This window comes from Genypterus blacodes, unplaced genomic scaffold (assembly GCF_046128005.1).
Source record: "Genypterus blacodes isolate CSIRO-AG114 ecotype Tasmania unplaced genomic scaffold, CSIRO-AGI_Gbla_v1 ptg000005l_1, whole genome shotgun sequence".
Classification (NCBI taxonomy): domain Eukaryota; kingdom Metazoa; phylum Chordata; class Actinopteri; order Ophidiiformes; family Ophidiidae; genus Genypterus; species Genypterus blacodes.
The window spans coordinates 3,307,389-3,332,829 of record NW_027466819.1 but is presented as its reverse complement, the minus strand read 5'-3'; the positions used below and the strand labels follow the sequence as shown (position 1 = coordinate 3,332,829).

At 46.0% G+C, this 25,441-nt stretch overlaps 1 protein-coding gene across 1 annotated transcript; it reads right to left on the bottom strand.

Moving 5' to 3' along the window:
• Positions 1–23,694, bottom strand: basp1 (brain abundant, membrane attached signal protein 1). Its single transcript, XM_076149177.1, has 2 exons — positions 23,486–23,694; positions 1–1,449 (listed from the first exon to the last, which is right to left on the bottom strand). The coding sequence occupies exon 2, from the start codon at positions 1,431–1,433 to the stop codon at positions 792–794; it is 642 nt and encodes a 213-aa protein (XP_076005292.1). The 5' UTR covers positions 1,434–1,449; positions 23,486–23,694; the 3' UTR covers positions 1–791.
• Between the last annotated feature and the right edge of the window lie 1,747 nt (positions 23,695–25,441).

Here is a 25,441-nt window from a genome sequence, read left to right as displayed (position 1 = left end):
ATAGGTTCTGCTTTTTTTTTCAATCCCCAAAATGTCTTCAATGGCCTGAACATTCTCGGTCCTCACCTCAAAATGATCCCTTTATTAAAACGTCCTCTTTGACCAAAAGTGTCTTTAACCCAAAGGGACAACCTGCAGCGACATAACCTTGAAATACCAAAAAGCTGAGGGAAGGACAGTTAAACAAAGGTCACGACCACAATTCCACAGCACCAAAGAAACCTGTAGGATTCAGGCCCAGAACACGACACTCTGAAGACGAGAGGACAGGGGAGGTTTTTTTTTGGACACATGTAATGTAAGTCCAGCTGGTGAAGACATTTCTCAAACCCCCACCTCCCCTCAGTGCCAAATTTCCTGCCATCCAAAAAGCAGAGGGTGCAGGTGAAGGTGCGAACCCACACAGATTATCAGGTTAAATGTTGTGACGGTTTTGAGGGAGAGGATGGACGGATGGATGGATGGATGGACGGATGGATGGATGGACGGATGGATGGATGGATGGATGGATGCTGAATGGAGAGGCGTATGGCTGACACAGACTCGTATCAAAGTTCTACAGCAGAAAAAAATAGAATAAAACTTAACAATAATAATAGTAATAATCATCTGCAGTAGTGGGAAAGTTCTCTTCTCCAGGTTGCTCCAGTTCTTCTCATTCAACAAATCATGGTCATTACAATTATTATTGTTATTATCATAATATGGGTGGGCTAGTTAATTTCATTTTCTTTTTTTTACTTCATCGTTGGTGAGTTAGGTACTTATTTTTTCCGAAAAGAAGCTGTCCATTAATCTTGAACTGCTACGGTTTGATCCTTGCTTGGTGCCTCTGTGGCGTTTGCCTCTTTGCCCGGCGCGGCAGGTTCAGCGGCTGGTGTTGAGCTAGGGGCCGGGGGGGCCTCCTTTGCTGGGGCGGGGGTGGCCTCTGTGGGCTTAGGCTCGGGGGAGGTGGCGGGGGCCGCCTCGGCTTTGGCTGCTGGAGCCGCAGGGGCCTCAGTCTTTTTAGCATCAGCCTCCTCTTTGCTCTCGGGGGCCGCCGCGGGTTTAACCTCTGGCTCCTTGGCAGCGGGGGCCGACTCTTTGGCCGGGGCGGGAGCAGCTGGTTTCTCCTCGGCCTTGGCGGGCTCAGCGCTCTTGGGCGCCTCTGTTTTCGGCTCAGCGTTGGCGGCAGGTTTCTCCGGCTCCTTGGTGGCTGGAGCGGCATTCTTCTCTTCCTCTTTGGGCGCTGCAGTGTCTGCTGCGGGCGCCTCCTTCGCCGCTGCGTCGTTCGCTACCTCCTTATTTTCGGTGGCAGCAGGGGCCTCATCTTTGTTGTCTTTTGGAGCTTCGCTTTCCTCGACAGATGCCCCCTCTGCTTTGGCATCCTTATCTTTGGCCTTGTCATCGTTTACATTATAACCCTTCTTCTTTTTGCTTAGCTTGCCTCCCATTTTTAATCTCTGGCCTCTGCAACAGAAGAGGTAAAACAAGCGTCATTAATTCAGAAAAGTCAGAGATAACCCTGAAAATTATGGAATAACAGATCAAAAGACTTCAGATGGAAACAGCTCAATAACAAAGCAACAATAATGAGGCATGAAGGAATTATTCACAGGAGTGTGAGAACAGGAATCACTGGGAAAAACACTGGAAAGAAAAACAGAAAAGCAGGAAAACACAAACTCTTGGGAGACTCACTGCATCTCATTTCTCACCTCACACATCAACATCCCCTAATTAAGAATGCAAAAAAATGCTTCCCCAGCCCAAATGCCCCGAGCAAGAGGAAATTAAAATATCTGTTACTGAGACAAAACTCATATTAGAACGCCTGAAGCAGCTTAATTGAATTTCCTCCTAAGACAGATTGCACTAATACATGTTAATGCTTTCGCTCATTTAGTAAGTGACGCGATGAAGAAGACATGAAGAAGAGAACTGCACCCCTCTCCTCAACCGTGTTCATCACCAGGACAGACCTGCACAATGTCACTTGTGGAACCAATCAATGCTTTACTCACAAAGGCAGCCGCTCAGTGCCAACAACACCGTTAGCATGTTTGATTTGATTTAAAAAAGACAAAAGTATTTTCTAAATATTTTTGCAAGGGTTGAATGCAACTGCAGCCTTCGTCCAAAATCCACACCAGCAACCAACAGCAACTCAGTCTTCTCAATAATTCCATATTGAACAAAAATTCAATATGCTACTAAAATGCAATTGGAGTTCTTTTAGAACCTCACAATGTCCACTGGTGGACATTGGAAACAGACAGTTTTAGCTCTACCTCCTCCTGATAGCCTCCTCTGCTCTGATTGGCTGGTTGGACATTATATATAGTGAGTAAAATCACACACACACACACACACACACACACACCTGCAGATTCCTGGCTCACTCACTCTGAGTTGGATCTCTTTTCCATGATAATCGCCATCTGTCCTCTCGATGGGGGACAGAAGTTCAGTGCCACAAATCAGCCTGATTAGCAGGACGGACTGAGCAGCAGGAGAGTTTGTGTTTTGAAACGTGAAGTCTGTGTGTTATTCGGATGAAATGCTAATAATAATAAAGTGAAATCTGGCGAGTGCATGCGAGCAAATTCAGCTTTGAAACGTGGCACTCATTTTGGAGAAAAATGTTCCTGTCTCATAATTTGCGGGTCTGTTTTCCATCTGACGTTAATGAGGCAAGTCTGTCTGTGCAAAGCGCTCTCTAATTTATCACCCTGACTCTGCTGTGGACAAAGACAACATCATACGGGTTGTTTCCTGTGCAATGTGCCAAAGCTGGTCTGAAAGCAGGGGACACCGCATACTGAGGTGAATCCACTCAAAATGCTAATCACCTCAATGCCACTGACTGAAACGCTCCACTCGTCGCGCAAAACTCCCCTGAAAGTCCACAGCCGGTGTCTGTCAGGGCCACCGCTCCCTGCCGCCGCGTTATACGGCTGACAATGGAGACTCTCTGCTACATCACATCATTTGACCGGCGGCTTGTGCTGCCAGTACAAAGCTTCACACAATCATCCACGGGGACAATGGCTCCTTTTCAAACCGAAGGCATGCTTCCGCTCCGCCGCCCGTGTGGTTTTAGCGTTTGGCGAGCCGGCGCAGGGTCAAGACAACCTGGAGAAAATGTTTCCCAACTCAGACACAAAAGACTTCATTTAACCTGCAAAGCGCACTTGGGGGAGGCACAAAGGGGAGCCTGATGACGCCGCTATGTGCGTGGCAGGGTCAGTGATGGATGTGAAAGAAAAGGTCTAAGGCCGAGTGACAGTGAGGAACAAGAGAATAAAATCAGAAAGAGACACTGAGCGACTTCCCCGCGCTGCTTCAGGCACCAACACGTCACACTGCATCACTTCACCTTTGATTCATTTGGGTTAAAGTGGTTTTGGGCGAAGAAGATACTTGTGTAATTCCACGTTGGCCCTGGTAAATGCAGAGTGTGAGCAGAGCCTTTGAGCCTTCAGTGCAGCGTCGTGCCAAACAAACCGAAATAAAAAGCTGCAAATCAGCCGTCATCACGTGAAAGACCTGTTTTTGAACATGCTGGAGCAAATCTTTATGGAGTGAAACCTCAGAGAGGAGTGTGTTTCCCACATGCAGACATTTACAGCACCTGCACTCCTTTTTCTCCCTCAGTATTTAGCAGTTGCTTCCCCTGCAAAAAACAAACAACCTGCTGAGTTTGCGAAACCCAGGACTGATCACCCGGTGGCGTCTTTCTACTGTATGACCGAGCCCTCCGTATCTCCCTTTCATCCTCTGTCTGCTTAAGCGTCTGGCTGCGCTCTCTTCCTCCTCGTTTCTTCTCTAACTCTCGGTGTCTCCTGCAGGTCATCTGTCACGCCCACGCTCCTGCGTAACTGCTTCTCTCTCTCTATTCTCAATGGCACCGCTCGCTTAGAAAAAAATTCTAAATCGTGAAAATCAAGTTTGGCGCCAATGGGCGTGGCCTATATGGATTGGATAGAATCAGGGAATCCAGTGACATGAGTGTGACGTCCCACTCCCTTCCAGCATCCTCTGCTCTCCGCTCTTCTGTCCGTCTCGGCAGAGTGGAGGGTTCGAGACAAATTTTCTGCTCCAGTTTTCCACGCCGAGATTGCGCACGTACACACACACACACACACACACAGTTTTATTTAGTATAGCGTCCTCGCCTTAAACCAGGCGCTGAGGTCTGTCTTATGAATTATTACATCGCTGTGTTCACGCCAGGCAGCTGCTTCACCTCAAGCCGCAATATTTCAACTCACATCAGTGGATTTAGGCCAACGAACGTGATTCATCTTCTCTGAATTAGCAGTGGCGGAGCGATTGGTCACTGATTGTGTCGCTTCCAACGGCAAAGAACGGAAACGTTTCCTTATCTGGTTGTTTGTGTGTTCGCGGTACAAACTGAGGTTGATGTTAACGCGGCCCGTGTCTCTGACAGCAGTGACAGCTTAACCTTTAGTGTGCGATACTGAGCGGCCGGCACGCACAGTCAGCCATCGGCTAATCTTCACTGCCAGGCCAGGGATTACTGAGGCACCACGACCTCCCAGAGGCCTCCATCTGCCCGGGCGAGGGAGGGAGAGAGAGAGAGAGAGAGAGAGAGAGAGAGAGAGAGAGAGAGAGAGAGAGCTCTTAAGATAGATGGAGATAATAGTGTTAAATACCCTAAAACTAAAGGGATAGGACAGAATGAGACGCAGCAGCTCATTCTGCTTCCTGTGAGAGCCCAACATCTTAGGGCTGAACGCTGCTGCATCAGAGCGTAAAGCTTCTATGGGAGAAAGACTTTTATTCTTACTCTTACTTTGTTAGCATATTGAATAACTTGTTCAGCATTTAGTGAAGAAACCACAGTCATCACTTTGCACTATACAGAGCAGTCTAAGTATCTACAGAGCACACACACACACACACACACACACACAAGCACTCCATGTACCCTCACATATACAATCTTGTGCAGGCGTGAATACATATGCACTCACATACACACACGCACACACAGAAAGAGAAACTCATCCATTGGTGTTTAGAGGATCAATTGTCAAATTGACACAGCTTGGCAAGGCTCTTTAGCTGCAAACAGCTATTTATCAGCTGTGTGGGGGCAGAGAGAGCTGCCTGTGTGCTCAGCTGCTGCTTACCAGTCAGAGGAGGCACTCAGCAGAGACTAGAGCAGGCCAGAGGGCTCTACACCCAACCGACACACACTTATTACCCAACACAGAATCATTCCTGAAGCGTCGCCGCTGCGGAGGAAATGAATGGAGGGACAACAAAAAGAGGAGGACGTCCATGTCCCAGGATCCAGGGACATTTTGCTCAGGTGGCCGCCGTGTTTGCAAAGCCAGCACACCTTTGACATGAAGGCACCCGAGAAAACGAGCCTCCAGCCTGACAGTCACATTACAAACCTTTGTCTTCAAGCCTGCGTGAGTTCAGTCAAGATCCTGCGGGAAGTTTAAAAGTTTGGAAAGGTGCCAATCATGTCAGGCCAGATTTTGAGGGGGACGTTTGTGTGAAGCGATGCACAATTCATCCAGAGTTCTTTCCACCTGACAGAATGCTGCAGCCATAAAAGCATTCTGTGAATCTGAATCGTACCCCGGCTCGGCCTCTCTCTTCTTCATCCAGCCGCGTCGTGACTCGTTATCATAAAGTCGACCGCGATCTGCAGCTAATGTCTCTGATTGGACGTCAGATTGTTTGGGCCTCAGCTGCAGAGACGGAGGGAGGACAGGGAGGACGAATGAAGCTCTGCGGCCAGGCTACAGGCCCGTTTCAGTTTCATCTGCCAACACAGCCTGTCTGTCTGCCTACCAGCCTGTCTGCCTGTCTGTCTGCCTGCCAGCCTGTCTGCCTGGATATCTTTGCTCAGCCACACATTTCACTTGATGTTTCCTTGATGTGTGTTCTTGAAACAGATTATTATTATTTTAATCATAATTATACAGAAGACGACTAAAACAACCGTATGTACTTTATGTCATGTTTGTGGCTTTAAGACCGGAATCTCACTGAATCCCCATTAATGCCTCACTTGCTGATAACTTTTTGGACGCCATTAAAGATGTTGACACCTTAAATTACCCCCTCACCCCTGGAGGCTCATCAGCTGATGAGACGGAGAGCGTTCAGCCCAGCGTCCACAGGGGCTGAGCTCCGGCGTGTATCCCAGAGAGGAGCTGTGTGACGGGGCATGAAGCGACTCGCCCGGCCCCCGGCTCCCCGACGGCCCGCTGCTAATTTAATTACGTCTAATCACTGTCGCAACCTGTTGGTGTTGCTGGAGTTGATGGAGTGCTACACCGTAATGGGAACCATGGGAGTCTTTGCTCCCACCTGACACGCCGCAAAACATCAGCCACCGCAAACAAGACAAATGCGCTGAAATGCATGGAATGGAATTTTGTAAACGGGGAAAAGGCTGCAGAACTCTTGAACTTCTGAATGCAGCCAGAACAAGACAAGCCTGTTTACTTTACTGATTAAGTTAAAGATGCGTGAAACTCCATTGTTTGTCTTTTTGTTCGGCTCAGATGAACAAAGACTGTTGGAGTTCCTCTTTGCTTATCGTACATCAACATCAAACCACAGCCTTAAAAGCAACGTTACCTAAAGGAGAAACACTTAAAGCTTCCATGATGCGACTAAAGTGAAACTAAATACGTAGTTAGAAGCTGTGCCAGATACATTAATGTGCGAGGATGGAGGAGGAAGCTCTCCAGGAGGTTTTCACAGGACAGAGATCACAAACGCCTGCAGAATGGATCCTTAAGAAACACATCAGAGAATATTGGAAGTTGGCGTATGAATCGTACACAGTGGCATTGTGTATAAATGTGATTTGCAGAGAAACGGCTCATGACAACACCATAAATCGTCTTCATCATCATCATCATCATCATCTGTACAGTAACAGGGGAAGTGTCTGGCAGGTTTAGAGTCATGAGGTTTCAGATAACAGGAAGCTGCTGTTTGCTCTCCTGAGACTGAACTTCTGCTCCATATTGTTCTCCTCCATATTTACCGCTGGAAGTTCATGTTTGAGTTCTGCTGCGTTTCACGGCTTTGCTCTTATCTTTCCAATCTGGCGCCGCTCGGGTCGATACAGGTGCCACGGTTAACACTGCACACACACTCACACACACACACTGGCGTTGCTGATTTTGAGGCGTTTCTTCAACGGAATAATTAAAATCTGTGGTTTTCACAGCCAAAGGGGCAAAAAAAGCTCAAACACACAGATTTTGTAGATTTCCTTTCTCAGTTTTCATGCCTGTTTGTGTTTTAACTCATTTTTCTCAGCTTGAGATGGATATGGAAAGCAGAACTTCCATTTGCATTGTTTTCCCCGTTGTGACTTTCAGACTTTGGTTTTATCTTAGTAATTATGTCATTAGAATATAATCAGTATTCTGTTAAATAGGATGATCGTACTTCTGCCCACATGTTTAAGCGACTGATTTGACAAATGAAATGTGTCAAACGCTGCACGCCGATCAGACCGATCAGAAGTGTGGAAATGGTGCAGCCACGCATGTTAGAATGGAAAATGCGGAGGTGTTTCTCATTAGCTGCCAGGTTCATCGCGTCGCCGCGGCAGATCTGCTCGTTAACACGCAGGCGTTTCCTGTTTATGCAACTCATCACCAGTGGCCAGATGAAAACATCAATTTGAATAACCCTTTTTTGGAAGCTTTCTGCCAGTGAAGCTGCAGATTCACTGGCACACACACATTCCCCCCTCTAATCATTTCAGCGTTGTCGTTAATTCAAGTTGTTAGTGCAACATGTCACATTCCTGGCGCTCCCGTCTTGTCATTCCGTGTGAATTAATGTTAAACGCTCTTTGTAACGCCGGCACTTTGTCTGTTTTGTGGTAAGAATTTCAAAATAAAACACCCCAACACAAACATGGTGGACATAATGAATGTAAGGTAAACATACAGTGCTTAAACAAAGGTTCCACTCAGGACTTTAGGGGAAATTGTAGTTTCATGTTGATGGATTCGGCCTTCGTACTTGAATGCCGACCAGCAGAGGAACGCGAGTGTTCAGGCCCTCACAGTCCAGCTTAACCAGTTCTAAACCATTTGTCATTTGTAAGTAAAACTGAAAGCATCCTCAGAATATCCATTCTAACCATCCAAACTGTATGTGGACTCAGTTATGGTAAGTAAGGCAGGTCAAAGATGAGCCAGGAAGTCACTCTAATGGACTCTAATGGAAATCTAACAGACAGTTTGAGTTATAATGTTAACATCTGCCTTCATTTTCTGTTCCTAATAAGTCCTCTGGGGGTTTGTTTACAACCTGCTTGTCTCAGATCTTGTGTGGACGGACGATCTGAGTAATAAAGCCAGAGAAATAAGCAATCACACAATATTCCCATTACTGTCCAGTGATCTAAACTGTGTGGGTGTGTGTGTGTGTGTGTGTGGGGAGGTGATTACCCACTAACAGTATAAGCAGTGCATTTCCTGGCCTCAGCATGACAGTGTCTGTTTCTGCAGAAGGCCACAGAGCTCAGCACTGACGCATGTGCTGACACGCACGCACACACAAACACACACACACACACACACAGTTTATTAATGAGTGATGTGGACATCCTGTGTGAGAAATATGTGACCTCAAACCAACTCTCTGCTAACATATACAGCAATCCTTCAACCTCAAGGTCGCCACAAAGAAAACAAGAAGAGGCCCAAAAGAGGCTCAAAATGTAAACCCCAGCAAACGTTGACATTTAAAGAGAAAGCGCACCTGAAAATGTCTGAGGGGCAGAGTAACGTTTGTACGAGGAGATACTGTGCCGTTTGTGCAGCCGGGTACGGTTCAGACGGTCAGAGTGAACGAATCAGACACTTAGTCTATAGAAAAACAAACCTATATTTCTGACTATAGGGTCGTTGCAGCTCTTGAATTGACGTTTGTGAAGTTGTTTCTGTTGAGTGTCACTGTAGCTTTGCCTCTAAATTCCAGTCTCCTCCACACAAAACGCCACATTCTTCTGTAAACATCCACCACACAACACGAGATGTCAGCTGCTCCGTAACCATTGAGATGCTAAATCAGTTTCTACGAAGTTTGAGTGATTTGAAACTTCAACTTGCAACAAATGCTGCGCCTCGTCTCCAGGCGGACGCTTGTCGATGTGAGCAGACTGCAGCTTTGTAGCGTGAGGTATAAAACGAGGAATGAACAGAAAAACAGACGCCAGCTCCTTGGCACAGCGAATTAAATTGCAGAGGTCAAACTCAAAGATGGTGAGAGTGATGCTACTTCTTCTCCCTCCCTCCTTCATCAGTACCAGCCCTGGGTCAGATCATACGCGGCGCTTGTTTTGAACTGCCTGCGGTACCAGATGGGTGGTGTTTACTGTGTCAGCGCAGTTCAGGGTAAGCTGTCAGTCACAAAATCAGGTCAGCGAGTTGTCTGTCCAACGCTTCCCTCTGATCACATGAACCAAAGAGGCACTCGGGCCGTCACACACGCAGCCAAGGCCACAAATCTGCTGTCTAAGCAGGACGTAGCCACTCAGAAAAGACCATAAGCAGCACGGCAGAGTTTCCTCCATTTTGTTTCAAATCACTCAACGTTTTTTTTTCCTGTTTAATATGTCTTATTTGTTATATTTTCTTTGTTCTTACTTTGACCTAAACTTGTCACATTTGCTCTAGGAAAGATTCTTTTAATGTTTTCCCCATTTGTTGTTGCGATTGATTGATTGATCAGGTTTCCCCACTAAACTCCGCCCACTCAGCTTCCCTGTCCAGCGCCGCCGCTCACCTGACAGAAGCGTAGATAAGTCACTGCCTGATTGACAATTAGATGCAGCTGTGCATACGTGACACGGCTGAAGCCAATTAGTCTGCAGCAGCATGGGCCACAGTATCCACACACACACACACACACACACACTGCCACAGTAAGTACTCACAGTTACTCTGTACTGTGGAGTCTTCCTTCCATTTCCTTCACCAAATTTGTAATCATCATATAAAATTCTTTCTTCTTGTCTTTTTCTTCATCCTTCTTTTCCTTTCTAATTCCCTTTATTCTGTCGGGTTCATTCTTCTCCATTTCCTTCATCCCTTCCTTTCTTTCTTCAACGTTCATCCCAGAACACAGAGCCATAACATGTTCATCTAGAATTCACAGAGATAAGACTTGGAATATTAGTTGTGGATTTTGGCTCCCGGCTTCATTCCTCACACACATATGAACTTAAATAAGACTTAATGTCAGTTAACGTGCTTCCCTGGTTGTTTGGTTTATGCGATTTCCATCATTTATTCTGGGCAGGGGCCAGCAGAGTTCCATAACTCTCCGGGTTGTCCTGAACTCGGTGAACCTTCATGTGACAACAGCACAAGACGGCCGTGGCGAGTATGGACCAAAAATATGTAAAGATGTTGAAAGAGGGTAAATAAAATAGATTTTGTGTCTTTCACAATAACAAAACAACAAGCCGAGACTTGAGCGTTGAGTGCATGTGACATATTTCCCTTTATATAATTGGTTCTAGTTGAGTTTGATTCATCTGGATGCGTGAGCTGTTACAACAGAAGCTCACGAGAAGCACTCAAGCATTTACTTCCTGCTTATGAGCAAGTTCCCAAAAGGTTTCTACAAAAATAGCAACAAAGTCCTCCGAGTCCACTTGCTTCCTCTGGGGAATCATACATCCCTGCGCCAGGGATCGTACAACATCAACTCTTTCTCCTGCAGAGCTGTGAGCTGCTGATTCTTAATGAACCATTTCAACAAATACATGATGAGATTCATCAGTAGACCACGTAAAAGTAGAGAGAATTAGATAACAAAAATTTGTAGTTTGAAGGCGAAAACAAGCACGCCAACAACTGTGCAGTCAATGGCGAAGCTAATCCACCCAGCTGGAGAAAATGTTGCCCTTGAGCAAAGCGCTACAGCCCCAACAGTTTCTGTTGAAGTGCACAGCAGAGGATGACTGCGATGCAACTGAAGGAGTGAAGCAACTACAAGGTGTTTTTATGTGTGGGGTTTGTACAGAACTCAATGTTTATGCTGAGAAGGGCTTAAGCTGTGTTACCTTCATGTTGCTTCATAAAAGAATCACCAAGAGGAAAGTAAACAAAGTGCAGAACAAAGCTGAATTAGCCTCCGGTGTAGATTTCCACCGTTTATTTGACAAAATAAAAGTCCAACGTCAAAGTGAAAATAATTGGGAACAACACGTAACTCGTAATTGTGAAATCCCCCAAACTGAGCCTGGTGGTTTGGGATCAGGTTTGTGTGTGTGTGTGTGTGTGTGTGTGTGTTAACACTGACTCCTGTGGTGCTTCTAGAAATGGAGATAAATATTGAACATCGACAATTAAATGGAAACCAAAACCAGTTACCAATGTACCGACACACCATCACAACTGTAATATCAGGCCTCAGACTGAACCGCCTCCGCCTTCAAACCCCAGCTGGTGTGTGACGTCGAGGCTTCTCCATTAACAAGTGGCTGAAACATGCAGACGGCACTGCAGCAGCATCTTCCCTCTCCACGCTGCCAACCAACTCAATATATTTTCACCCTGGCAACCGGCTCCTCCATCCAGTAAATCATGCAAAGCACCGCAGTCCACTCAGTCTGTCAAAGGAGCGCCGACGCCTCTCAATTAGTGGAGCAGCAGAGAGCCAAACACCCCAGAATCTGACACGGATATTTACTTATCAAACCTTTGTGAATTTTGAAAAAGGCACCAGATGCCAGCTGAAGTGCTAAATCTCAGGCTATTAACTGATGCTCCAGCGGCAAAGCATCACCCCTGTGTGTGTGTGTGTGTGTGTGTGTGTGTGTGTGTGTGTGTGTGCGCGTGCGTGCGTGCGTGTGTGCGTGCGTGCGTTCGTGTGTTTTTTGGCCACCTAATCAGCTGTGAAATGCCATAATTGTTGTTACTGAAAATGTCACATTACGATGCGTGCAGATGCAAATTAGTGCTTTGGATGCAGTCGCAGCATAATAATAACCACACACACACGCACACACACTCACAGATAGATACAGCTGCGTACTGCTTCAGGATTTGCATTTCCATATAAGTGTCTTGTTTGTTTGTACGCGCGTGTTTGCAGACAGATCAGAAGAAGCTCCTGTACCAGAACCTTTAAATGTGTGTGTGTGTGTGTGTGTGTGTGTGTGTGTGTGTGTGTGTGTGTGTGTGTGTCCATATTCAATGGCATCCAAACTATACATCGGATCAGCAGAGCATCCCTGTTAACGCAGGTGGAGGTGAACTCTGGGGTCAAGTGTGTAGATATGCTACTTAAAACAAGTGCAATGTGTGTGTAAATGTCGTGTGTGTCTGGGTTGTGACAGCGTGACTTCAGCGGCACTACGAGTCATCCAATTTCATTCAGATCTTAATGGACCGGCGACGTCGTTCCAACTAACTGCAGTGTTTTGCTATTATGTCTCATTGAGCAGCTACAAGGACGAACGAATGGAAACGAGCGGCCGCAGTTTGTCAGTTGAATATAAATGGCGGCACTCATTCATCACCATAAAACATTTGATTTTAATGCCCGGGTCCATTTTCCCCTCGGCTCGAAAACACAGATGGCCGCGATGCATTCAAGTTCCCTTCGCGTTCTGCGAGAAGACGCACGGCGCCTGCGAGGGACGGCGGCGGATTGTGATTTCCTTTTGTTCTCATTCTGTCACACACTGTTGCATGATAGTGCTCAGCGGTGACAGAAGGAAGAACACAGGTCACTTAGGAAGAAAAATCCATTACACAAAGTAGTGCGTTTAAATTTGTACTTACGCCAATTTTGAAGAATAATGTTGTTTACTTTGACTGTTGGACTTCGTGTCGACACCGGGGGGGAAGGTACCAAGAAGGAGGGAAGGAAGGAAGGAAGGAAGGAAGGAAGGAAACCATAACAAAGGGACAAATGAACAATGAATTGACGGAAGGAAGGAAGGAAGGGAGGAGGTAAGAGAGAAAGGAAGGAAGGAAACAAAGAAGGAAGGAGAGACATAGGCTTCTTCCTCTTTCCGAGAGTACTTGAGCCGCTGCCTTCGCCCCCGACCAGCGTGCGTGCGGCAGCCATTTTGAGCAGGACTACACGCTGTACATGTAAGATAAGATGCAACAAAGTGCACATCAGGAACCACAAACACAAAATGGACACCGAGCGGAGCCGGAGGAGCCGGAGCCAAAGAAGCCGGACGTCCAAAAGGATCTGAACCCAAACCTGTTGTGGCAGCCGTCTCTGTCTTTCTCGTCACCACACTGCTGCCAATAATGGCTCCACACACACACACGCACACACACACACACACACACACACACACACACACACACACACACACACACACACACACACACACACACACGGCTGCCGCGCTGCTTCCTGCTGTCGACTCTTCTGCCTGTGCACTTTAAAATGGATCCTCTACTTTCCCTCACGTCCTGCGTGGAATCTTAACAAGACGCCACATCTCTCGGCAGGTTTTTGACCGAAATACTGTCACTCCTTTAAAATAATCTCTGTTGTTATCTTGTTGTCATCACATTAACAATAAAACAAAAGCGTATGATATTGCTCGTCCGCTGTCAAATCATGTCGATTTTGGCTCTTTGCCCTTCAATGATCGAGTCCATCCTGTTTAAAGAAGCGTGAGGAGTTCAGGAACTGCAGCCATTAGATTAGATATTGTTCTTGATCAATCACAGGGACGTCGGTTCGAATCCTTTGATGATGGATCACGCAAAGTAGAAATCTGTCCCAGTTTGAGGGTGAAGCTGCTTTGCAATTCTCTGAAGCTTTTGGTGGAGGCTCCTTAGTTTTATTTATTTATTATGGGAATTGTTTTTCCATGTCTGAGGGAAAGATCTCATCGGAGCGGGACAATCCAGAATTCCTCTCATCCAACCTTTGCTCTACACCCAGATTGACGATTCAACACTTTTGTTAACCTTACAATTAAACCGTCTCATATTTGATGCTGCATTTGCATTTTATTTCTCAATCATTCTCTCCGTCTGCCGGTGCTGAGCTGAACTCGTTGCTAGGGAACCTCAGCGGGAGACGGGTTCCCCGGGTAACGACCTGTATGGCAACGTGTGAACCCCAAACTGAACCACAGTGACAGACAGCGACGCAAACCTGACTCACGTGAGGGCCAAAGGTGATGTCACCGCCTCTGTTTAGGTGAGGTAATCAGCAGTGAGGTCGCTGAGTCCTCAGCTGACTGCAGGCTGCACCACAGCGTCTCTCTACTCATTCATGTCAAAGGAAAGCAGGTGCTCAGTGTTGAGGAGAGGTGCCTGTCTGTCTGTCTGCCTGTCTGTCTGCCTACATGTCTATCTGCCTTCCTGCCTACCTACCTGTCTGCTTGTCTTTCTGCCTGTCTATCTGTCATAGGTGGGATGTGGCTTGAGGAATTTCCAACATAAAAAGCAGTAAAGCCGATAAGAGACACAAATAGAAGACGATGATGACATAGTTACCACTAAGTTTGTTCCAGCTTGATATTTGACAGTTTCAAAAGAGATTTTAAGTTTTTGGTGTCATCCAGAGTTGATGGATGATCAATAAGGTAAATATAGTATTGGAAGTCTATCTGTTTAGAACATGATCGGGATCTGAACACAGACCTTCGGCCCATTTCATGAAACCTGAGACGTTAATATGAAAGTTTATCCAAAGACGGAGCCTAAAATACAACCCGCAGCATTTTTGCCGTCCCTGCAGATAAACAAACGAGGCTCCAAACGGGCAATTTTCAGCAAATATCGATCAGAAAAAGACGATGCAGTCAGCTTTACAACTCTGTGAGATGGATCCCTTTGGGTGTTTGATTTGGAGGCGAGGATAGTAAATGTCATGTGGGGCATCAGAGGAGCGTTTGGACTCGTTTCACACAAATCAGCTCATTCCTATTGCTTCCTGTTCATTCATCATTCATATCCTTGTGTATCTGACATATTGCCGAGGGTTTAAGGTGGAATGCTGCACAGGACTGCTGTGCTCTTCCTGATTCCAAAGAGTTGAGATCCCTGGAGGTTTGGCAGCTCGCACATTTAAAAATATGGATTCAGAACATGATGAAGGAGGCTTTGGGGAAATTAACACGGCGACTGCAGCTTTAAAACATTCAGCTTGATAACTATCTTTATTTGTAAGGAGGGAAAGTACCAGTAATTAAAAGTGGAGTCAATATTGAACTCAGCGGCCGAGGAGTCGTGAGGTGAACGGTACTCGTACTTTAACATCACATCAATGTGAAAAACACATCAGATGGAACACAAAGGACTTTTAAATCTATAGTTTTGTAGATTTGTCTCACTTTAATTGGAGATAATCTGCAAATTGACGATAGAACGTCACCACAAGTCTCTCTAGTGGCACAATGAACAGGAGACACAGTTCATATTGTCATTTATCAAAATCCAAAGTACAAAACTCAGGAAGAAAATGATGAAGACACTGAATGAGCCTCTTCTCCTCTTCTCACTGAAAGGTCTCCTCCCTGATTAACAGTGAAAAGCCTTTTGGGTCTTTTATGTAACACGCATTCCTTTATTTGCATGAACAAAAATGGATATTTTGTCTGTAATGGTTTAATAATTATGCAAACAATGAAAGCAAAGGGCTTTTGCACGTTAGCGAGGACAGACGCGTATCTGTCTTATTACTTTCTATCTCCCGTTTCCTGTTTCCATTGTCTAAGTGGTCTTTGTTTCAGTCCAGCGATAGTGCTGCAAATTCCACAGATAGATAGAATCAACGCGTATCATGTTGGGACTGAGGCTCCATTTGGGGGATTGTTTCAGGAGAGAATATTTCTTTGGCCGTTGTCTGGCTTTCAGAGGCATCTATCTCCTGTGTCAATCAATAGCACTGCAGCTTGAGCCCCCCGCTCGCATCTCTGCCACCCCAGCACCACCCTCCCTCGCCCTCCTCCTCCTCCTTCTCCTCCTCCTCCTCTTTTTTAAACCTGTCTGTGTGGATCCTGACGTCCCCCCGACTTCGACCCGGAGCCAGACGCGGTCCGGTGTGAATCGATACCTCTGCAGGGCCGAGCTGGTGAGAAGAAGAAGGTTTCTGAGAAGGGCTGAGACCCCAGTGACATTTCTAAGAAAGCCGTAGGAAAGTTCTCTTCGTGTTCATTTCCTGAAGAAACATTTAGTAATGACCCGTTTAGTAACGACAGCATTTTGGACTGTTTCTGTACGACACATAGCCAGGAAGTTGTATAGGTATATCATAAGTTCAAATATTGATCTTCTACCTGCACTGCAAACACAAGAGGACAGGAATGTTTTGTTTTGTTTGTTAAGCAACTTGGGCAGAGAGTTCTGACTCTTTCCATGATCGTTGCTCTTGATCAGAGGCACATTTATGGCAAAATATTGTTCAAGCAATTGAGAGACATTTAGAAATAAATCATTTTGTCTGCGGTTGAGACTTGAACGTCTTATTTTCCACAGGAATTTTCCAGAAATAAGAGATAAGAATCAATAAGGTCGAGAAAAGAATTCCACTCTGCTGTTTGACTGATATGAACCTATGGATGCTGAGAACCACAACCCTGTGTGTGTGTGTGTGTGTGTGTGTGTGTGTGTGTGTGTGTGTGTGTGGGTGTGTGTGTGTGTGTGTGTGTGTGTGTGTGTGTGATTTCTTACATCGACAGACATCCACCCATTGACCTCTTTACTCTCCATCAACACTTTCCCTGTCTGTAACTGTCTGTCCTACTGTCTGAATGCCTGTCTAAGTGTGTGATTGTCAGTTTGTCTGTGTAACTGTCTGGCTGTCTGGCTGGCTAGCGGGCTGTACTGGCCCTCTCATCATCTAAATGATCCTTGTCACCGACGCTGGTGGAGCGAAATTGGACATGGAGGGCATCCAAAGTCCAAGAGAGAGAGAGAGAGGGGGGGGGGGGGGGGAGAGATGCACTCAGTGACACTCCGCAGGCCAGACGAGGAGAGTCGACCATAAACTCCAGCTAACCTCCAAACAGCCACGGGGGGGAGAGGAGCCAAAACACACATTATCTGCCGCCATGCAAGCAGAGTGGGACGCAGCAGAGAGTCTAGAGACGGACTTACACTGGCCGCTGTGTGTGTAAGAAACTCTGAAAAAATGTAAGTGGAGGAAGAGAATGAGAGGGGAGGAAGAAAGGAGGAAAGGAATCAAAGATGGTGCAGTTTATCTCCTAAAGTCTTTCAGGTTTTAAAGAGAAAATGAGTCCTCCATCATGAAACACCGGCTGATATATTTCAAACAGCAGACGTACACACACACACACACACACACACACACGTCCACCTACATGGAGGAGGCGGTGTGTGTGTGCGCGTTTGAGACGAGCCTTTGATGGCGTCTCTCTCTCTTTAGGGCGGGGGGGGGGGGGAGGGTTACTATTCTTCAGCCGCTCCGCTGATGCGAGCTGACAGAACTGGGACTGCTACACAGAGAGTGATGAAGAGGCCGCAGCACCTCATCGCCTTCACACCGACTCTGGCAAATACATGATTGCTCCCCAACTTGTCCTGCGCTACTCAAAGAAGACGAAGAAGACACAGAGCGGACTGAAGACGACAGACAGCAGACAGTAGAGGTCTCCAGGTGTCTCCACCCGGGACCTAACCACTGCCTTCACCCATTGCATTGTGGGACGGACTAAAATCGATCATGTCCCCTCTGCACTCTGGCATGAATCTCTTCTCTATTATCGATTCCAAGCTAGAAATGCACTGACTTTCACACATGTTGTTATTACAGCGCCACCATCGGGTCGACTGAGAGATTGTGAGATTGCAGTTTATTCCCTCTTGAGGTTTATGACTCAGTGTTGTTTTTGGGCTTTTGTTTGGCCTTGGCGGAGGAATGCGCTCTAATCTCGCTCCTCTGGTATCCGGCTTCATCCTTTCTTCACCAAATGCAGACAGGAAGTGCTTGGACTATGACGTCACCACTGCAGTGATGCAAATTCAAACAATACGCCAGGGTGGGCGGAGACACACATGTACATGTACATGTACTACATGTATGTAGGTGTGTGTGTATCAGGTCAGAGGTACATTCCCTGGGTCGGATAACGACGCAGTGCTGTGTCGAAAACCAAAAAACAAACCTTCTGCTGCATACCTCTCTGATAAAAAAACAAAAAGGAATCTTATCATCAGCTGACCGCCATGACTGTGGACTTTTATTGAGGTTATCACTTATCTTCAATTCCCACAGGATGTTTGAATTCACAAATTCCAGGAGTTAATGAGTAACAGATACAATGTGCTCTCTGGAACGCCTCCAGTGAAGTCATGATCTGTGAAACCTTCCAGATATGGAGGCGTTTTATAATGTTATTGCCCGTGTACAATGTGTGTGTACAATGTGTGTGTGCTACTGTGTGCTGCTCTCATGCTGAACTGCTGTCACAACACCTCAGTTGGTCTTTATCTGCCTTCACTTCAGTCTTGGCTCATTTTGATTGATTTTCTATCTTGTTTGAGGATTCCTGGAACAGGTCGACCGGACGCAGGTTGAAATAATGTTTACGTTGGTTTGAAGGATAGAAAAAGAGACTTGACTGCTTTAGATTGGTGCAACAAATAAGAAAAAGAGACAAACCAACACCAGTTATCTAGAAGAGTAGAGATGGTGAATGAAATTGTTCATTATTGTCTCAATTAATTGGTCGCAAATCGTTTCTTCTGCTGTTCCAACGTCTCACAAACAGCAGGAACACTGATTGGTTGGGTTGGTGGCTGAAAGACAGAGTGTCCCTTTATCTGCCCCTCACCGCCAAATGAGTCCAAGTGGGTGAGTGAGCGGGTGAGTGAGCGAGCGAGTGAGTTAGTGAGTGAGTGAGTGAGTGAGTGAGTGAGTGAGTGAGTTAGTGAGCGAGTGAGTGAGTGAGTTAGTGAGCGAGTGAGTGAGTGAGTTAGTGAGCAAGTGAGTGAGTGAGTTAGTGAGCGTGTGAGTGAGTGAGTGAGCGAGCGAGTGAGCGTTCTTGGGATTCAGCCGTGAGTGGGCTGAGATTGCCGAGTTCACTGGGGTAAATGTCAGATAACGTTGTCACTTTGAGTTTGAGCTGTAATTTCCCGGAAGACGAGGTGTGACGTGACAGATGCCGCTCGTGGTGAAAGAGCTACCGAAGACGAGAACGCGTTGCAGCGCCGTCAGACCTCCTGCGTGACCGGAGCACTTTACTCAGCACTCAGAGTATTTGTCAGTATGCCGATTATAGACCTAAAATGCAACTCAGCCGTATACATGCAGCCATCAGGTGTCTGCCGCAGTATGAGGAGAGGCCCACTTTCAGCCCATTTCCATGTCTGGAAATGGCGATGTATTGCCTCAATCGCGGTACAATCGTATCAAATCAACTGACGCGCAGAGGTAATGGAGGCTGGCCTCTTTGGAAAGCTCTGGGGTCTTCAGGCCTCACACAGCCTCTGAGGGGTCTCAGCTCCTCACTGACATTTAACGATTGAGTAGTTTGAGTTCAAAAAATATTATCCAAGAATTCCCAATAACTTACCACAGGTGTTACTGAACATCAGACCTGTAGATTTCCTCTCCTTTAATCTGCCCTCTGACTTCTGGTCCGTGGATTTAATTGCTATTGATCAGTTTTTGACATTTTAAATCCTTGCCCTGTGTGTTGTATTTCACTGATTGAGTCTCTTAGGGAAGTGTTAGCAGTTACCAGTAATCAGGAAGTGTACCAATAAAGTAAAAGAGGAAGACGAGGCCTTCTGTAGCCACTGTGAAGAAAAGGTCACAGCCTGCTTTATCTTCCGTCTAAATTCACCGTTGAGTCCTTCTTGTTCCTCTGAAACTGAACGTCATGAAACCTTTGCTGCTTGTTCCTGAGCAGAAACCCGTCAGCTTTCACTTGAGGCTTCTCTGCTGAGGCACAAACACCCTGAAAATAAACCCTGAGAGATCGCAATCATTAATGATCAGCAACATACTTCCTTTGACAGGAAATCAAGACCAGGCCAGCTTCCCTATTCTTGTCAGTATATGACACTACGGTGACACACACATACACACACACTGTATGCTCATCAAATGGAGCCATTTGGCAATTTTGGAGGGTGTTTGGTTTATTGAAAAAGTGTGATTGTTTGATTTGGTGTGAAACTCTTGGACTGATGCTCCTGTGGTGAACAATAACTCTCCATTAGAGATGTTTACATGCTCAGTGCTGGGATATGATCTTATCACATGTGTATCAAACTATACCACAAGCACGTAGGGTCCACTCTGACTGACTGAACAGTAAATGTATGAGAAAGTCTTGCAGGGGCGACTCCTGCCCAGCAGGGAGCAGAGGGTATATTATCTGCACCATAAACCATATTCTAAAAGAAGAAGAGAAGAAGAACATGCCAAGGGCAGAAAACCATGTGGTTCACAAGAAGCTATCCAGGTATGTAAACAAAGCGACCAACCATGAGCAGCAGCCAGATGAAGACACTACGAGAAGGTGATGTATGACATTACAGTGGCGTATATGTTTGTTACTTGTTTGGCTCAAACTAAGTAGCTACTGACAAGGAAGTTCTCGCCGGTTTGTTTGGCTGTGTCACAAGCCTCGCTGAATCAGTTGCGTTTTGCATGGAATTATGGGAGTTGTTGTTTGCGTCCCTGCTGTTATTTCCTGTCAGCCGTGAGATCAATCACTTATCAAAGTGGCAAGAAGCGTAAGGAGCCTAGCTTCACTTCTAAAGACTCGACATTCACGTTCTCCTGTTCCTCCAGTCACACATCATCCCGCTCTTTCTCGCAGGCCGCACGTCACGTTTCATTCATCACTCCCTCCAATCGGGCGCGCGTCTGCCTGCTCACTAGTGTAGCAGGGTCGCGTTCGTCCAATCACATCCACCGCTGAGCCTTTTAAATACCTCGCTTCCCTCTGCTGCTTTCAGAGAGACAATCCATGCCCCTTTCACTCCTCCTCCTCCTCCTCCTCCTCCTCCTCCTCCTTCTTCCAGGATCTGTGGAGGCGTTGAGGATGGAGACTAATGGAGCCATACCTCACCTGTTTCTGTCTGTATTTGTTCCATTCTTTTGGCCCCAGTCCAGTCATTCCTACATAGACTGAACTGCACCTATATGCGTATATTGTGTAGCCTACATCCAGGGATACAATGGAGGAGGTAATAAGAACCAGAATCCATGAACACACTGGAATAAGTGCTTACACGGTCATAATTTAAACCAGACCAAGACAGATCTTTCCATCATTCTTTTCCTCATTAAAACATTTTTTGTGATATCAAGCAGAAAAGAGGAATAAAAGAGGAGGATGGAAATGTGATGTCCTTTCACTTCCCCACACACACATACACACACACACCCTCTCACATACCTATTCTCTTACACACACACAGGCGCACGCTCACAGCTGAGCGGCTGATGCATGAGTCACCATCGCAGCGTCTCATCAGCCTGTTGTTTGTCTCTGTCCAGCAGAATGAATGAAGGTCCTAAGCGCTGGATTTATGAGAGCCAATCAGCAGCAGGCAGGACACATTACTACACTCCCACCGTTACTATAGTGACCCGCCAATACGTCAAACGCCAACGCAAACCAACAGGCACTTTGGAGCAGGATTATACCTTCAGTAGGGGACAAGGAGCAAGTAAAATAACTTAACGCATCATATCAATATACACTTATGGTGAAATGTAAAGCATCTGACCACACAGTACACAGAGAACACATGGAATTAGAGTAAACATTTAGACGCTGTAGGATCCTACAAGAAACATTAAAGTGCTCATTCTGATTACTTTGAGCACAAACAATCTCCGTCCCTGAACGCATCATAAAAACCGGCCTATATGTTAACGTTGGCTTTAAAATGGTGGATTTGTACTTGTTCTTTGAGTATTTTTCCAATGTGGTACATGTATTGAGTCTTTCTGACACCACTGATATGCAGATGACACAGAGATTATAGATATCATAGCAACACTGTGGAGGAAACCACACCGTCATGTACAAACACTGCACAGGAAATCACTATTGGGCAAAAAAGACACCATAGAAATGTTATAGTTGTATTAAATATATGCGGTTAGAAGTACAGAAACATCCATTTAGGTCCATAATCACACATGTTGTTCCTTCTCCAGCAGGAATCAAACATGCACCTTTAGGATCAATCTAGTCTCATTTGTGAACATGAACTCATTCTGCTACATCCAAGTCACCTACAGACCCGTCACACACGCACACGCAAGCGCGCACACGCGCGCACACACACACACACACACACACACACACACACACACACACACACACACACACACACAGGCTCAGACAGCAGCTCATTTGATTTCCATGAGATCAATTTTATTCTGTACAATAAATACAGAATTAAATCCCCATCTCCTCCTTCTCCTCTACAACCTATTGATAGGCAAGGTAGCGTCTCATCCACACCCTGCATCTACTGCGCATGCGTGCCGGCGGAAACAAAGGACTAGGCAATTAAACGATTGGATGGATAATAAAGTTTGACCCGCTGCACAAATAAAATAATAACAATAAAATCGACGCTGTGCAGCCGCTTCAGGTAGATTCTGGCACGAAATGATGAAGGTACATGACAAAGGGGGGTATCTAGTCGCCCCCCCCCCCCCCTCCCCGAAACACACACACACCTCCTCCACCCTCCCAAATCCTCCATCTCCCCCTCCTGCCTCTCCTCCTCCTTTTTTTGGCTCTCAATGCAATAAAACGGAAATACGAGATCAATAATTCATGACTATGAATCTATGAATCATGACATAATAACGTTATATAGACTGAGAGACGGCGCGTGTCTGTCTGTGTGTGCGTGTGTGTGTGTGTGAGCGTGTGCCAGTTACATGCAACCAAATGGTGTCACACCTCCACACAGACAAAGAGGTGGGGCGAGCGGCACAAGAGACGTTATCTTATATGTCAACTGTTTACACGCTGTAAATTAATGAAAAACTGTCTCCACCGCGTTGCTTAGCAACTTTCACAGCCTGTACATTTGTGAAAATTGGATTGTTTTAGTCGCGTGTGTAATCAATAAAGAGTGTGTGGAGCGAATGTGACGCGCATTTTCTTGAGTTCGAGAGGAAAAGCAGCCTATGTGTGAGCGGACCTCCCCGCACACACACACACACACACAAACACACACACACACAAACACACACGCACACACTATGCTCACGGGTGGCTTTTGTCTGGAAAAAAATGTAAATAACGGATTCACAAGTGGTCAAAGCTTAATGTCTCCTGGTCCAGAGCAGCGCGGGGATGGAGCCTCTGCCCTCCTCACCCATCACACCCCGCGGCTCTTTTGTCTGGGCGCTTCCCGGACGCGCGCGATGCGCTCCAGCTCCCCAAACGCACGGACGAGAAAAGCCAAGAAGAAGACAAAGACATCACAAAGCAGCGCTGCCATCCAAACAGAAGAAGAGTGGAGTGGTTCGCTCTTACCGTGGACGGTGAAGTTCCAAAGCTCACTCTCTCTCTCTCTCACTCTCCCTCTCTCTCTCTCTCCCCCTCTCTCTCTCTCTCTCCTCGCAGTTTGAAGTGGCGGCGGTTAATTGTTGTTCGCGGCTTCTCCTGCGCGCCGAGCGGCTCGTGCCTGCTGACGGTAACACGGTAACACACTGCCTGCCAGAGCTGCGACTCGCCGCGCGCGCGCACGCTCACGCGCGCGCCTCCAGGAATATTAATTTCACTGTCTGACTCGCAAACCGGAGGGAGCGCGTAACATTTCCATGCGAGTCACCGCTATAAATGGCGACCATACATGTTACTGTGCCGCGATTCATCTTCTTGTTGTTATTTAGCTGAAGTGTGGGCTCATCAATAGTGACTTTATATCGATCTTGTTCTCGGGCGCGCGCACCTGTCATTCATTCATATTTGAGGGGAACAATAGCTACAAAGTCTGACTCACAGATCACATATCTGTATGGTGTTTCTATAGTATGTCCCTATTAATCCTGTAAAACCATAAAGTAGAGTTTATGGTCATATACAGTGATTCTTCTTATTAGGGTGAGAGTTCTATCATTGTTGGACTTGATCAGTAGCACCATTAATAATGTATCTAATATTCTTACTGCAGGTCCATATTTAACAGTATGGAGCCGTAACATCGCTGGATGGTTTAGTAGTGATAGTATTACTCAGAGAACAGATGTAGTGATGCTGTTTGTGCTCTGCTTGAGACAGGAAAATCCACTTGACTATCAATGCATTCTCTCTCTCTCTCTCTCTCTCTCTCTCTCTCTCTCTCTCTCTCTCTCTCTCTCATAGCAGAATCATAATTTGCAACGTGTGTATCTGTATTATCATCGTGGCAGGATTTGGTGACAAGAATGAAATTTGAGTTATGATGACACAACAGCAGATATGCATAAATTAATAACTACACAAAAGAAATTTGTGTCAAATAGTAAAGAGTAATTCAGAAGTCAAGTCAGGAAACCAAGGGGTTAAGGCTGGACCACCATAAAGCAGGCACCGTGTGTTTCCCCCACTGTTGCCCTGCGTATCGTGCATGTTACATGGGTTGGTAGCTCCATCTTGTGGACAGTCAGGGACATTTTATTTCTGTAGCCCAATAGCAAATACAATGTCTCAAAGGGCTTTACAGACCCACAACATCTGGAAAATTCCCAGAGCAGAGGTGTTGCATTTAGATGTGTGAGAAAGGAAGCTGTGTCTTTATTGCATCTTTGCTCCTGGCAGCTTTACTGTCATTCTCTTTGGCTCAAATATGAATCACATGTATACCATGTCAAATTAAAAGGAAATTCCCATCTATTTTTATCACAGAATGACGAATCAAGCTCCTGATGTCAGCTCGAGGTGTGCAGGGTGTCAGTTAGTCTCATCAGCCAGGACAGAATCACTAAGCCCGACTTCACTATTGTTGAATACAATACAGGGAGTTTAATGTTTGAACCCTTCTCTGCTTGACAGTGGACGTGTCAGCCTTCAGCAAGGACAAGAACCAATCAATCAAATGGAAATGTCATCATTTTAATCATGCAGTATTTTATTTTCATTAAAAGCAAGGAAAATGTGATTTTAACAATACAACAATAACATGAAACAAACTGTTAGATACCTGGATGTATGAATGGAGCTACATGTGTCACAGTTTGAGAAGCTTAGCTGGAGCTACACACTTCAGAGTGCTTCACTTACTTTAAAGATGAGAGGAAGTCATTTGCAATGAGCCAGTAAATTCAAATCAAGATGTTACAACAACACATTACACAACCTACATATCCTCAGGTCCACACTTATAATGGGACCTTCATATTCATTTCCTTTCACATTCATCAGCTTGAGCTACCTGGTTTGTTGCACGAGAATTCTTCAGATTTATTTCCTGACCTGAGCTTACACAGTGTGTGGAGTCGAGGGTTCTCC